This window comes from Pristiophorus japonicus, chromosome 10, assembly GCF_044704955.1.
Source record: "Pristiophorus japonicus isolate sPriJap1 chromosome 10, sPriJap1.hap1, whole genome shotgun sequence".
NCBI lineage: Eukaryota > Metazoa > Chordata > Chondrichthyes > Pristiophoridae > Pristiophorus > Pristiophorus japonicus.
In genome coordinates, this window is record NC_091986.1 from 29,088,338 (window position 1) to 29,102,215 (window position 13,878).

Sequence of the window (13,878 nt, forward strand, 5' to 3'; positions counted from 1 at the left end):
TTCGTCCCCCAAATCCAATGGGGTGGCCTCCAGCAGTCAATATAACTCAGAATCTCAGATGGGTTATGTATTGCAAAAGCAATGAGTGCAAGTCCTGGGTTGCTTTTGTGCAACAAAAATGTGCATTGCAATATTAGCATACAAACATGTTAAAATGAGCCAGTTGATGCCTTTGTTAAAATGGGGCAATAGAAATTCATATGAATACATCAACATGGTTACCTGTAACTGCACAGTGCAGTTTCACCCCATTAGAGAGGCTGCATGTCCTCGATTACAACCTATTCAGGCTGATACTCGCAGAGGAAGAATTCCCACTTGGTTGGACAGATTCTGTTAAAGGGGGGCAAAAAAGAAAGACTTGCATTTCTATAGCACCTTTCACTATCACCGGACGTGTCAAAGCGCTTTACAATGAAGTACTTTTTGAACTGTAGTCACTATTGTAATGTGGGAAACGCGGCAGTTCCCACAAACAGCAATGTGATGATCACCAGATAATCTGTTTTAGTGATATTGATTGAGGGTTAACCATTGGCCAGGACACCGGGGATAACTCCTGTGCTGTTTGAAATAGTGCCACGGGATCATTTACATCCACCTGAGAGAGCAGAAGGGGCCTCGGTTTAAAGCCTCATCCGAAAGAGCAGTGCAGTGCTGCACTGCAGTGTCAGCCTAAATTTTTGTGCTCCTGTCTCTAGAGAGAGACTCTCTGGAGCAGGACTTGAACCCACAACCCTCTGACTCCGAGGCGAGGGTGCTACCCACTGAGCCACAGCTGACCAAGAGTGGTAAGAGTTTCTTAGCTGTTGAGAAAGGCAAAGGTCAGGACCCCTAGATGCAAATACAGTTTCCAAGTAGGATGTTCCTCGGCATGCCATATTTCTTCTGGTTTATATTCTTGTTCCCTCCAAGAACTATCTGAATTAAAGGACTGTTTTAATAAATTGCTACATTTTTAAATTGTGCCTTTAAAATGTATTTTAGCTATGGTCTTGTGTTTGGTGGGATGATCAATATATTAATTGTAGCAAATAGTGTTTGCCTTTAGATTTAAAAAAAATTATAAATGCTGTATCTTCTGGAAAAATAACGCAAATACTGTAAGCTTAGAAATTTCAATTTTGTTTGTTTCCTTATCCATCTGAAGGATTCAGTTATTTAAAGTTTTTGATGTAGTTCTATTTTAATTTCATTGCCATTCTCCAGATTGGCTGGTGGCATAGTATGTATGTTAATTGCAGTCATTAAAGTCCCATGCTTTGTGTGAGAAATGGAGTTAGTTTGAGATGGGGAGGTGGGATACTCTCTGGCGTTTAGAAGAATGAGAGGCGATTTCATTGAAACGTATAAGATTCTGAGGGGGTTTGACAGGGTAGATGCTGAAAAGTTGCTTACCCTGGCTGGAGAGTCTAGAACTAGGGGGCATAGTCTCAGGATAAGAGATAGGCCATTTAAGTCTGAGATGAGGAGAAATTTGTGAATCAGAGGGTTGTGAATCTTTGCAATTCCCTACCCCAAAGGGCTGTGGATGCTTGGTTGTTATGTTCAAGAATGAGATAGATAGATTTTTAGACTCTAGGGGAATCGAGGAATAGAAAGTGGAGTTGAGGTCTAAGATCAACCATGATCTTACAGAAAATGGCAGAGCAGGCTCGAGGTGCCGTATGGCGTACCCCTGATCCTATTTCTTATGTTATACGTAGCAGCAAGTGGACTTGTCCTCTGCCAGTTCAATGTGTTTGATCTAGAGTGGTGGAAGTAGTACTACTACTTGTTAGAGTGTTAAGTGGTTTAGAGTAAGGTGCTCTTGGGCAAAATTAAAATTATGATACTAATTTTTATTTGCACCTTTTGACTATATTGCACTAGTTAAAATACAGCTGTTGATGGTGGACTAGAGAGCGTGTGTTGGGAACATGTGGGAACCTATGCCTGGAAGAGATTCATGAAGTTAGGTAGAACAATGAGGATACAGGTCATTGCAGTCTGAATGAGCTGTAATTTTTTTTTTAAAAAGTGGAGGGAATCGCTGGGAAAACACTGGGGAAGTTGAACATAGAAGTGATAAGGGTGTGAATTTGGGTTTCATCAGCAGTGGGGAAGCAGTAGGGGTGGAGGTAGATAATTTTTCAGGAGGTGAAAAAAAAAACGTTTTGGTAACTGCTCAAATGTAAGAATGGAAGCAGTCTTCAGGGTCAAGTTGTTTTTGTAGTGTTGAACTTAACCTGAAGTGTCATAATACATTCTGTATATAGTACCCACAGTGCCAAGTCAACCATGTGAAACTGGCATATCGGAGGATTTATTATGTGCTTTGACCATTAACATCGCTGTCATTATTGGCGTAGATATGTTATTGTTCCTTTTCAATATAACAAATGTTGATGGAAGGCAAGTACCCAGAATGTGTGTTATAAGAGCAGGCGTAGGCCATTTGGCCCCTCGAACCTGTTCCGCCATTCAATAAGATCATGGCTGATCTGATCTTGGGTCTCTGCTCCGCTCCCCAGAACCCTTTACTCCCTTATCACTCAAAAATCTGTATCTCCACCTTAAATATATTCAATGACCCAGCTTCCACAGTTCTCTGGGGCAGAGATTTCCGCAGATTTTCGACCCTATGAGAGAAGAAATTCCTCCTCATCTCAGTTCTAAATGGGCAATCTCTTATTCTGAAACTATGCCCCCAAGTTCTAGATTGCCCCACGAGGGGAAACATCCTCTCTGCATCTTCCTTGTCGAGCCCCCCGCATTATTTTGTATGTTTCAATAAGATCACCTCTCATTCTTCTGAACTCCAATGGGTATAGGCGCAACCTATTCCACCTTTCTTCATAAGTCAACCCTTTCATCTCCGGAATCAACCTAGTAAACCTTCTCTGAACTGCCTCCAATGCAAGTATATTCCTCCTTAAATAAAGAGACCAAAACTGTACGCAGTACTCTACTTGTGGCCTCACCAATACCCTGTACAGTTGTAGCAGGACTTCTCTGCTTTTATACTCTCTTGCTTTGCAATAAAAGCCAACATTCCATTTGCCTTCCTGATTACTTGCTTTACCTGCTTACTAACTTTTTATGTTTCATGCACAAGAATCCCCAGATCCCTCTGTACTGCAGCATTTTGTAATTTCTCTCTATTTAAATAATAATTAGCTTTTTTATTTTTCCTGCCAAAGTGGATAACCTCACACTTTCCCGTATTATACTCCATCTGCCAAATTTTTGCCCACTCACTTAGCCTGTCTATATCCCTTCGTTGATTTTTTTTGTGTCCTCCTCACAACTTGCTTTCCCACCCATCTTTGTATCATCAGCAAACTTGGCTACATTACACTCGGTCCCTTCATCCAAGTCATTTAATATCGATTGTAAATAGTTGAAGCGCCAGCACCAACCCCACTAGTTACTGTTTGTCAACTGAAAAATGACCCATTTATCCCAACTCTCTGTTTTCTGTTAGTTAGCCAATCTGCTATCCATGGTAATATATTACCCCCAACCTCGTGAACTTTTATCTTGTGCAGTAACCTTTTTATGTGGCACCTTATCGAATACCTTCTGGAAATCCAAATACGCCACATCCATTGGTTCCCCTTTATCCACCCTACTCGTTACATCCTCAAAGAACTCCAGCAAATTTGTCAAACATGATTTCCCCTTCATAAAACCATGCTGACTCTGCTTGACGGTATTATGCTTTTCCAAATGTTCTGCTACTGTTTCATTAATACTGGACTGCAGCATTTTCCCAACGACAGATGTTGGGCTAACTGGTCTATACTTTACTGCTTTCTGTCTGCCTCCTTTTTTAAATAGGGGCGTTACATTTGCGGTTTTTCAATCCGCTGGGACCTCTCCAGAATCCAGGGAATTTTGGTAGGTTACAACCAGTGCAGCCACTTCTTTTAAGACCCTAGGATGCAAGCCATCCGATCCAGGGAACTAATCCACCTTTAGTCCCATTACTTTACCGAGTTTTTCTTAGTGATTTGCTTGAATTCTTTGAGGATGTAACAAACGGTGGATAAACTGGAACCAGTGGACGTGGTGTATTTGGACTTCCATAAGGCATTTGACAAGGTGCCACATAAAAGGTTACTGCACAAGATAAAAGTTCACTGGATTGGGGGTAATATATTAGCATGGATAGAGGATTTGCTAACTAACAGAAAACAGAGAGTCGGGAAAAGTGGTTAATTCTCTGGTTGGCAACCAGTAACTAGTGGGGTGCCGCAGGGATCAGTGCTGGGACCGCAACTATTTACAATCGATATTAATGACTTGGAAGAAGGGACTGAGTGTAACATAGCAAAGTTTGCTGATACAAAAATGGGAGGAAAAGCAATGTGTGAGGAGGACACAAAAAATCTGCAAAAGGACATAGACAGGCGAAGTGAATGGGCAAAAATTTGGCAGATGGAGTATAATGTTGGAAAGTGTGAAGTCATGCACTTTGGCAGAAAAAAAAATCAAAAAGCAAATTATTATTTAAATGGAGAAAGATTGCAAAGTGCTGCAGTACAGCGGGACCTGGGGGTACTTGTGCATGAAACACAAAAGGATAGTATGTAGGTACAGGAAGGCCAATGGAATCTTGGCCTTATTGCAAAGGGGATGGAGTATAAAAGCAGGGAAGTCTTGCTACAGCTATACAGGGTATTGGTGAGGCCACACCATGAATACTGCGTGCAGTTTTGGTTTCCATATTTACGAAAGGATATACTTGCTTTGGAGGCAGTTCAGAGAAGGTTCACTAGGTTGATTCTGGAGATGAGGGGATTGACTTATGAAGAAAGGTTGAGTCGGTTGGGCCTCTACTCATTGGAATTCAGAAGAATGAGAGGTGATCTTGTATGTTTTGATAAGATTATGAGGGGGCTTGACAAAGTGGATGCAGAGAGACTGCTTCCACTGATGGTGGAGGCTAGAACTAGTGTGCATGATCTTCGAAAAAGGGGCCGCCCATTTAAAACTGAGATGAGGAGAAATTTCTTTTGAGGGTTGTAAATCTGTGGAATTTGCTGCCTCAGAGGCTGTGGAAGCTGGGACATTGAATAAATTTAAGACAGAAATAGACAGTTTCTTAAATGATAAGGGGATATGGGGAGCAGGCAGGGAAGTGGAGCTGAGTCCTGATCAGATCATAAATGATATTGAATGGCGGAGCAGACTCGAGGGGCCGTATGGCCTACTCCTGTTCCTATTTCTTATGTTCTTATACTGATTGTTTTAATTTCCTCCCTCCCTGTAGTCCCTTGATTATCCATAATCTGGATGTTTTTAGTGTTTTCTACCGTGAAGACCGATGCAAAATATTTGTTCAAAGTCTCTGCCATTTCCCTGTTCCCCATTATTAATTCCCTAGTCTCATCCTCTCAGGGACCAACATTTACTTTAGCCACTCTTTTCCTTTTTTATGTACCTGTAGAAACTCTTACTATCTGTTTTTATATTTCATACTAGTTTACTTTCATAATCTCTTTTTTTTGTCGTTCTTTACTGGCTTTTAAAAGTTTCCCAATACTCTGGCCTCCCACTAATCTTGCCCACATTGTATGCCATTGTTTTCAATTTGATACCATCCTTTACTTCCTTCGTTAGCCACGGATGTTTCTCCCTTCTCTTAAAGTCTTTCCTTCTCACTGGAATATATTTTTATTGAGGGTTATGAAATATCTCCTCAAATGTCTGCCACTGTTTATCCAACCGTCTTACACTTTAATCTATTTTCCCAGTCCGTTTTAGCCAACTCTGCCTTCATACCTTTGTAATCTCCTTTATTTAAGCTCAGGACACTGGTTTGAGATCCAACTTTCTCAACCATGTTATGGTTACTCTTTCCTGGAGAATCCTTTACTAGGAGATCATTTCTTAATCCTGTTGCATTACACAGTACCAGATCTATGCTAGCCTGCTCCCTGGTTGGTTCTGCAACATACTGTTCAAGGAAACCATCCCGGATACACTCTATGAACTCTTCCTCAAGGCTACCTTGGCAATTTCATTTATCCAATCAATATGAAGATTAAAAACGGCCATGATTATTGCCATTCCTTTTTTACAAGCCTCCATTATTTCTTGATTTATACTCCATCGCACAGTGTAGCTACTGTTAGGGGGCCTATAGACTACGCCCACCAGAGACTTCTTCCCTTATTATTTCTTACCTCTGTAAATGTAGATTCTTTTCTCTCAATCTGGTTCAGTAAAATTACTGAGTCGAATACCTCTTGTGCTTTGAACAAAGCAGTCTTTATTTTACCGGCCGGCAAGACCTATCAGACAGAAGATATACCCTCTGGATAGAGCGTACACACTCCCTACGGATAGGTGAAGTTACATCGTAAAGCGACAACAGTTATACATTCTCGGTCAAAAGATAACAAGATAGGGCTAGAGTGACATCCTAGTTCAACCTATCTCTTTTGGTCCCTCTTTCCCTTTGTCCACTCATAAGCCGACCTAAGTATGGTCTGATTTTAAACAAAGACCTTCTGTTAATATTTCAGGTTAATAACATGATTTAATAAGACCTTGAGGTTTTTCTGCAAGCTGTGGGTTTTGTTTCAATATGTGTTAGTGTTGTAACATTTCGCAGTCTCGAGTCTGAAATGTCATGGCTATTCCTCCATGAATTGTTTGTTAGCTTATACTGTCCTTATACAATTCCCACGTTCTCAACTTCAATGTCTCTATACATTTTTAAACATTCACACCTCCACAAAAATGATTTTACATCTTGATCTTCTGAGCCAATATCATTCCTCACTACTGCACTGACCTCATCCTTTATTAACAGAGCTACCCCACCTCCTTTTCCTTTTTGTCTATCCTTCTGGATTGTCAAATAACCCTGAATATTCAGTTTCCAGCCTTGGTCACCTTGCAATCTCTGTAATGGCTATCAGATTATACCCATTTATATCTATTTGTGCCGTCAACTCATCTATCTTGCTACGAATGCTGCATGCATTCAGATAAAGAGCTTTTAATTTTGTTTTTTACCATTTTTCCCTGCTTTGACCCCACTTTCTCATGCACTCTTTTGTTTATACATTCTGTCCCTTCCTGTCAAACTCTGGTTATTATTTCACCCAGTGCTACCCTGCTCTGTTGCCTTCTCCTTGTTCTTTTTGACTTTTTAAATTTCTGCTCATCTGAACCCTCCCCGTAAGAAGCAGTGTTTTCCTTGTATTTTTTTTCCTTTTCTTGGGGTGGGATAATGAATTGTTCTACATTCAAGCGAGGCAACCTGGCTCAAATTCTGACTCCAGTCCTTGCTAATTGTTAATTCATTGTTGGTTTAAAATGGTACATGTGAGTGTCTTCTTTGCATTCCTGCGTGGTGAAGCATGAACTAAATATTTCTGAGCGTTGATGTTTCATGGACCCGAAGGGGGAAATAACATGCACTTATTACTAGATCTACTTGTGGCATCATCACCTGAGGGGTTAGTGAATGCTGTTGGGGGAAAGTCTTCAAGCTTGTGTGTACGTGTGTGTGTGTGTTAGGAAATTTTGAAACATAAATTCTTGTATTGGAAAAAAGTGTTCACTTTAACAAAATAACAAATCTCTCACGCTTGGCTAATATATATTGAAGTAATTGCTGTTTCAAAGGTACAAATATTTCAAATTTTTCTTAAATTACTTCCTAAAGAGAATTTTCCATAATTGCACACATGCATAAGCAACCTTTCGGCCTGTAATTCAACTTGCAGATATTTTCTCTCTTGCAATTATGACCCTACTAATCATGAATTTCAAACCTGACATGTCTGCCAGTTGGATTCAAGTAGAGCATTGCTAAGTAATTTTGACCTATGTATTTGGGAAGATTCACAGTTAATATTCCTGTGGATTTTTGAATTGAAGTGTGGTAAAAGGCCTTCAATGTGACTGTAATGCAAATGGCTGGGGTGTTTGTGCACATAGTGCTACAACAAAATAAACTGCTAGTGGTGTTGCACAGATGCCAGCCGTGGCTCAGTGATGGCACTCTTGCATCAGTGTCAGAGGTTGTGAGCTCAAGTCCCACTCCAGAGACTTGAGCATAAAATCTAGACTGATCCTGTTTTTCGGATGAGATGTTAAACTGAGGCTGTCTAGTGGATGTAAAAGATCCCATGGCACTAATTTGAAAAGAGCAGGGTCATTCTCCTCAGTGTCCTGGTCAGTATTAATCCCTAAAACATTATCTGGTCATTATCACATTGCTGTTTGTGGGACCTTGCTGTGCACAAAATGCCTTCCACATTTCCTACTCTACAGTGTAGCTTCAAAAATATTTCATTGTAAAGTGCTTTTGAGACGTCCTGAGGTTGTGAAAGGCGCTATATCAATGCAACTGTCTTCTCCTTTACTTGCTACCAAATGCTCAAAATTTAAATTTGTTTCTTTCAGTTCTCCTTGAAATTTCGAGATTGCTGAATACTGGTCTTGATATGGAGTCTCTCTCAATTTGTGTCCGTCTTTGCGAGCAAGGAATCAATCCCGAGGCCTTGGCTTCAGTCATTAAGGAGCTGCGCAAGGCTACTGACTCACTCAAAGTAAGAAAAATTGATGTGCAGTAAAATCTGGCATATAATCAGACTTTTGCAGCAGAGAAAGCCATTCAGCCCTTTATATACCCCATCTTTTAGAGCTGTTGGTTTTCATCCTTGTGTCGCACTATGTCTTTTACAGCGGTATAACCAGCAATTCACCACAACAGAATCCTTGCGTGATGAATATTAGTTATGGAACCTGTAGTAGTACGGAAAGTATTAATTGGGGAAGTAGCAGAAATCATGTGGCTGATTTGATTGATGAGAGAATCTGCTAGTTTAGCATTGCTAGGCTTTGTTTTACACAAGTGGAAATTTTAACATTTGCCAAATATGATATCCTTCAGCCACAATGTCTTAAAGTAACTAATCAGTGCCTAATTACTGCTTTGTTGTGTGTAAGGAAATGGTTTAAACAGATGGTTTTTTGAGTGAATGAATAAGGAAATGGAATCTGTGGTTGAAGGTGAGCAGATTGTTGAGGTTGGAAATACAAGGAGGGTATGTCTTTGCAATGAAATATCGTACTACTGGCTGAGAAATGCAGACTTGCAAGTTGGCGGGTTCTTAAGAATTAAAATAACCAGAAGATGGTTGATAAAGTAAGTAAGAAAACTTTCCACTGGCAGAAGGGTCGGTAACTAGAGTGCACAGATTTAAGGTAATTGGCAAAAGAGCCAGAGGGGAGCTGAGGAGAATTAATTTTATGCAGTGAGTTATGATCTGGAATGCACTGCCTGAAAGGGTGGTGGAAGCAGATTCAATCGTAACTTTCAAAAGGTTATTGGATAAATATTTGAAGGGAGAATATTGCAAGGCTATGGGGAAAGAGCAGGGGAATGGAATTAATTGAATAGCTCTTTCAAAGAGTAGGCACAAGACACAAAGGGCTGAATGACCTCCTGTGCTGTAAGCTACCGTGTTGTAGACTCTTGACGAAGGTCAGAGAATCTGGAGTTGAAATAAGTAGCAGAATGGATAGCAAGCTGCCTACAAAACAGAAGAGAGTAGGGGTAAGAGTATTTACTCAGACTGGCGGAAGGTGTGAAGTGGTGTTCCACAGGGATCGGTGCTGGGTCCACTGTTGTTCACCATTTACATAAATGATTTGTACTTGGGAATTGGAAGTACAATTTCAAAATTTGCAGATTACCAAATTGGGGGTGAGTATAGTTAATACTGAGGAAGACTGAGACAAAATAAAAGACGTTAATAAAATGCGGCATGAGCATGTAAATTGCAAATAAATTTTAAAATAGGTACATTTTATAGGACAAATAAGGAGGCCACAAACTCCTTGGAGAATCAGGGTCTTTAAATGGAGTAGAGGAGGAGAGAGATCTAGGAGTACAGATTCACAAATAATTAAAAGTATCAAAACCGCTTATCAAGGCCCTAAAAGTGCAAACACAGCATTGGGGTTCATTCTAGAGAAATAGAATCGAAAGCAGAGAAGCTTTGTTAAACTTGTATAGAACCTTGGTTCGACCACACTTGTAGTACTGTGCATAGTTCTGGTTTCCATATTACAAAAGGATATAGTGGCAATGGAGAAGGAACACAAAAGATTTACTAGTATAATAGCAGAACTGAAAATTTATAACAATCGGAGAAGACTGAACAGGCTGGTCTCTTTTCTTTAGAAAAGACACAACTAAGGCGTTTGATAGGGTAGACGTGGAAAACATGTTTCCATTTGTGGAGGTCATAAATATAATATAATATAGTCACTAATAAATTGAATGATGAATTCCGGAGAAACTTCTTTACCCAGAAAGTGATTAAAATATGGAACTCGCTACCACAAGGAGTAGTTGAGGCGACTAGCATTGATGCATTTAAGGGGAAGCTAGATAAGCACATGAGGGAGAAACGAATAGTTATGTCAATAGGGTTAGTTGAAATAGGGTGGGAGAAAGCTCGTATGGAGTATAAACACCGGCCAATGTTCCCTCTAAGCTGCATAGCCGTCCAACTCTCTGCCAGACCTGCATAGCCCTCGATCAGCAACTTAATAAACCGCTCTGCCCCTTAAACGGGCCGCACACCCAAAAACATTGAGGGGAACATTGACACTGGCATGGACCTGTTGGGCCAAATGGCCTGCACCTGTGCTGTAAATTATTTGTCCTCTTCTGCTGTGGTCCATGTGGCATGCTTTATTGGCATACATGAAGTCTGTCATAAAGATTACATTGATTTTTAAAATATACATATTGTAGTAGTGTCTGATTCGATAGGGCTGAACCCAAATTATATTTAAATACATGGTGCCTGAGTATCGAACATGGGAGACAGGGCATGGATGAAATCCAGCATCTGAGATCCTCTGCAGGAGGAGAGAACTAAGCACAAATGGGGCCTGGAATGTCCTTTCAATAATGGAATGGCCCAGTGAAAAGTTAGTATAAGGGGAGGAAAAAAATGAAGATTTAAAACAAACACACTCTCAAAGAAAAGTGTTATTTTACACAGAAAATTTCGAATTCACATTGTACAGTCATTTTACATTTACATTGATTTGGGTTAAAGTAATTTTTTACTGAGGTGCTTCTGCAAATTAATTTGTATGAATCACGTGTAGACTAAGTCTGGGTACTTAATATATCTATCCTAAAAGTTTCATGTATGTTAATGTATGAATAAAGCTTGTTATCTCACTTTTACAAGCTGTACACTAGACATTTTTTTTGAAGTGTCTACTGACCAATCTCTGATCTGCCTTTGGTATGAATTACTGCTGTAAAATTATAAATAAGGGAAGTTAGCTCATTACACCAACTCCGATGCAGAATATGTGCACTTTTAAAAATGTACGCGACTGCTGCCAATGAACCGGAAGTAGTTTGCGCATGCGCAGTTCCAGTGTTTTTTTTTTAAAAAGGCGGCGTTGTTGATAGGAAAGATCTTAATATAAAAAAACAGAGAAACATATAAAACTTGAGCCTGGACTGTTAATGGGAAAATTATGTGCATTTTAAATTTTATTTACAGTTCTTTATAATATTATTTCCAACAAGGGGGAAAACCGCTATAAGACATCTTTAAATAATGTTTATTGAGCCAATCCAACGGGAATGTTTTAATATTCATTTCTCTATTTCTTGCCTGTGTTTATTCTCCAATTGGAGGAGTCTCCTCAGAACTACAAATCTTAATGGTAAGGATGGAAAATATTATAAATAAATTGATTTTGATCATCAAAAGCAAATAAGAGTTGGCATTTAAACAGAATTCCGTCTGTTGTGAAAATTATTTACTAATGTGGGACCATTCTATTTTTTAAATTTGGGACCTCTGGTAGCTTCTGGTTCATTGGTAGGAACCAAATCTATTTAAAAAATATATAGGCTAAGAGGAGTTCCCAGAAAAGCAATACTGCACCTTTTTAGTTTCCACACTTCTAGCACCAAGTAAATGCATTGGAGAACCTGTACTAAACTTAATTTGTACATTGTTTCTCTTCCTAGACAGCTGAGAATATGACTGGTTGACATCAGCCCGGTGATGGAGCCCCCGGGCTAGTGCCTGTATCAGGTCACACTGAAAATCATTGAGATGGAAGAATGTACAGAGCTGGCAAAAACACATCATATTCTACCATAGAATGTAGAAATGGTTGTTACAACATGTTAAACAATGTAAATTGTGGAGTAGTCTGTGGATGTTGACATGCAAATGCTTGCTATATATAACCACAATGAATTTGCTAACCTGTATTTAAAATAGATTGCTTTTTGTGTATTGTTTTCAGGGACAGTGAGTCAAAGGAATGGTATTAAAAGCACTGCCTACTTACAAGAGGCAGGTTACTAAACATTATTAACTTGGATTATGTGACTGGAAATGCCAATTTACTTTTGACCATGACTGATCGATTACTAATTGTAATTATGTTTTTTTTTTGTACAGCCTCTCTGTTTTGAGAAAGCAAAGTGTAGTAGTTGTACTTGAGACATGTAATGATAATCCTAGTATAGATCATTCTGAAACTGATCCTTTTTGAGGTTTTTTTTATTGTTCTACACATCAGCAAGGTCATAATTGAAATGCAAATGTTATTGTATAAAATGAAACCTGGTTTTTATTGTCTTTTTCCCCCTGGAATTGAAAACAACTACCATATATACAATTGATCACAATCAGCTATAGTTTTGAAAAATGATTCATAAAAATGATTTGAGGTATTCTGCAATATTGTCATAATTATAATTTTGTCGGAAAATCCAGATTGTGAACTCATACTGGATATAAAGTTTTAGTATATTGAGGTATGGTTTTTGCAGGAAAATAATAACTTGTATAACATTTATAAGAACATAAATAGGAGCAGAAGTAAGCCATAAGGCCCCTCGAGCCTGCTCCACCATTCAATCGGATCATGGCTGATCTTCGTCCTCAACTCCATTTTCCCGCCTGATCTCCATATCCCTTGATTCCCCAAGTGTCCAAAAATCTATCTATCTCTGCCTTGAATGTACTCAATAATTTGGCTTCCACAGCCCTTTGGGTAGAGAATTCCAAAGATTCGCAACTCTCTGCAGAAATTTCTCCTTATCTCGGTCTTAAATTGGCCATCCATTATCCTGAGACTGTGATCCCTGGTTCTAGACACTCCAGCCAGGGGAAACAACCTCTCAGCATTTACCCTGTCAATCTCCTTCAGAATTTTGCATGTTTCAATGAGATCACCTTTCATTTTTCTAAACTCCAGAGAGTATAGGCCCATTCTACGCAATCTCTCATCATAGGACAGCCCTCTCATCCCAAGAAACAATCTAGTGAGCCTTCGTTGAACCGCCTCCAAGGCAAGTATATCCTTCCTTAGATAAGGAATTCGGCCCAGGATTGTGGTTTGGGAGTACTGAATACTTTTTAAGTTCTAGTTTTGCACATATACACTCCATCCTTTTTGTTAAAAAAAAATTGTATCCATTTGTCCAACAGTAAAACCTTTTCTCATTTTTTAAAGAGACTATGTGCTGAATATGGGTTTACATCAGTGGTAAATGTTACAGCAACTATTGTATAAATATACACTATCCAAATAAACCTTTACATTTAAATTGATTTATAGTTGATGTACCTTTTGTTGTGATCGGTGTTCATTTGCAATATAGGGCTCAATTTTCCCCAGTGACTTGTGCTGTTTTTTTGGAGCAGGCTGCTTTTTTTGGCTTAAGTTTTTTAAAAAAAAAACAGTTTCCCCAATCAATTTGCACCAGCGTAACTCCAGTTAGTTACGATTTTTTAGTTTTTTTTTCAGCCAAAGGGGGCGTAACCTGCCACCCGCGCCAATTCTGGCCATTTAGGGAAGTTTGGCCAG

General features: G+C 39.3%; 1 protein-coding gene across 2 annotated transcripts in view; it reads left to right on the forward strand.

Moving 5' to 3' along the window:
- mzt1 (mitotic spindle organizing protein 1) overlaps positions 1–13,622 on the forward strand; it is a 52,793-nt gene extending 39,171 nt beyond the window's left edge. For both annotated transcript variants that reach the window (XM_070891738.1, XM_070891737.1), the window contains exons 2-3: positions 8,410–8,555; positions 12,023–13,622. In XM_070891738.1, coding sequence (XP_070747839.1) covers positions 8,410–8,555; positions 12,023–12,046 — 170 coding nt within the window. In that variant the 3' untranslated portion in view covers positions 12,047–13,622. The remainder of the gene's footprint in view (positions 1–8,409; positions 8,556–12,022) is intronic.
- Positions 13,623–13,878: the final 256 nt, after the last annotated feature.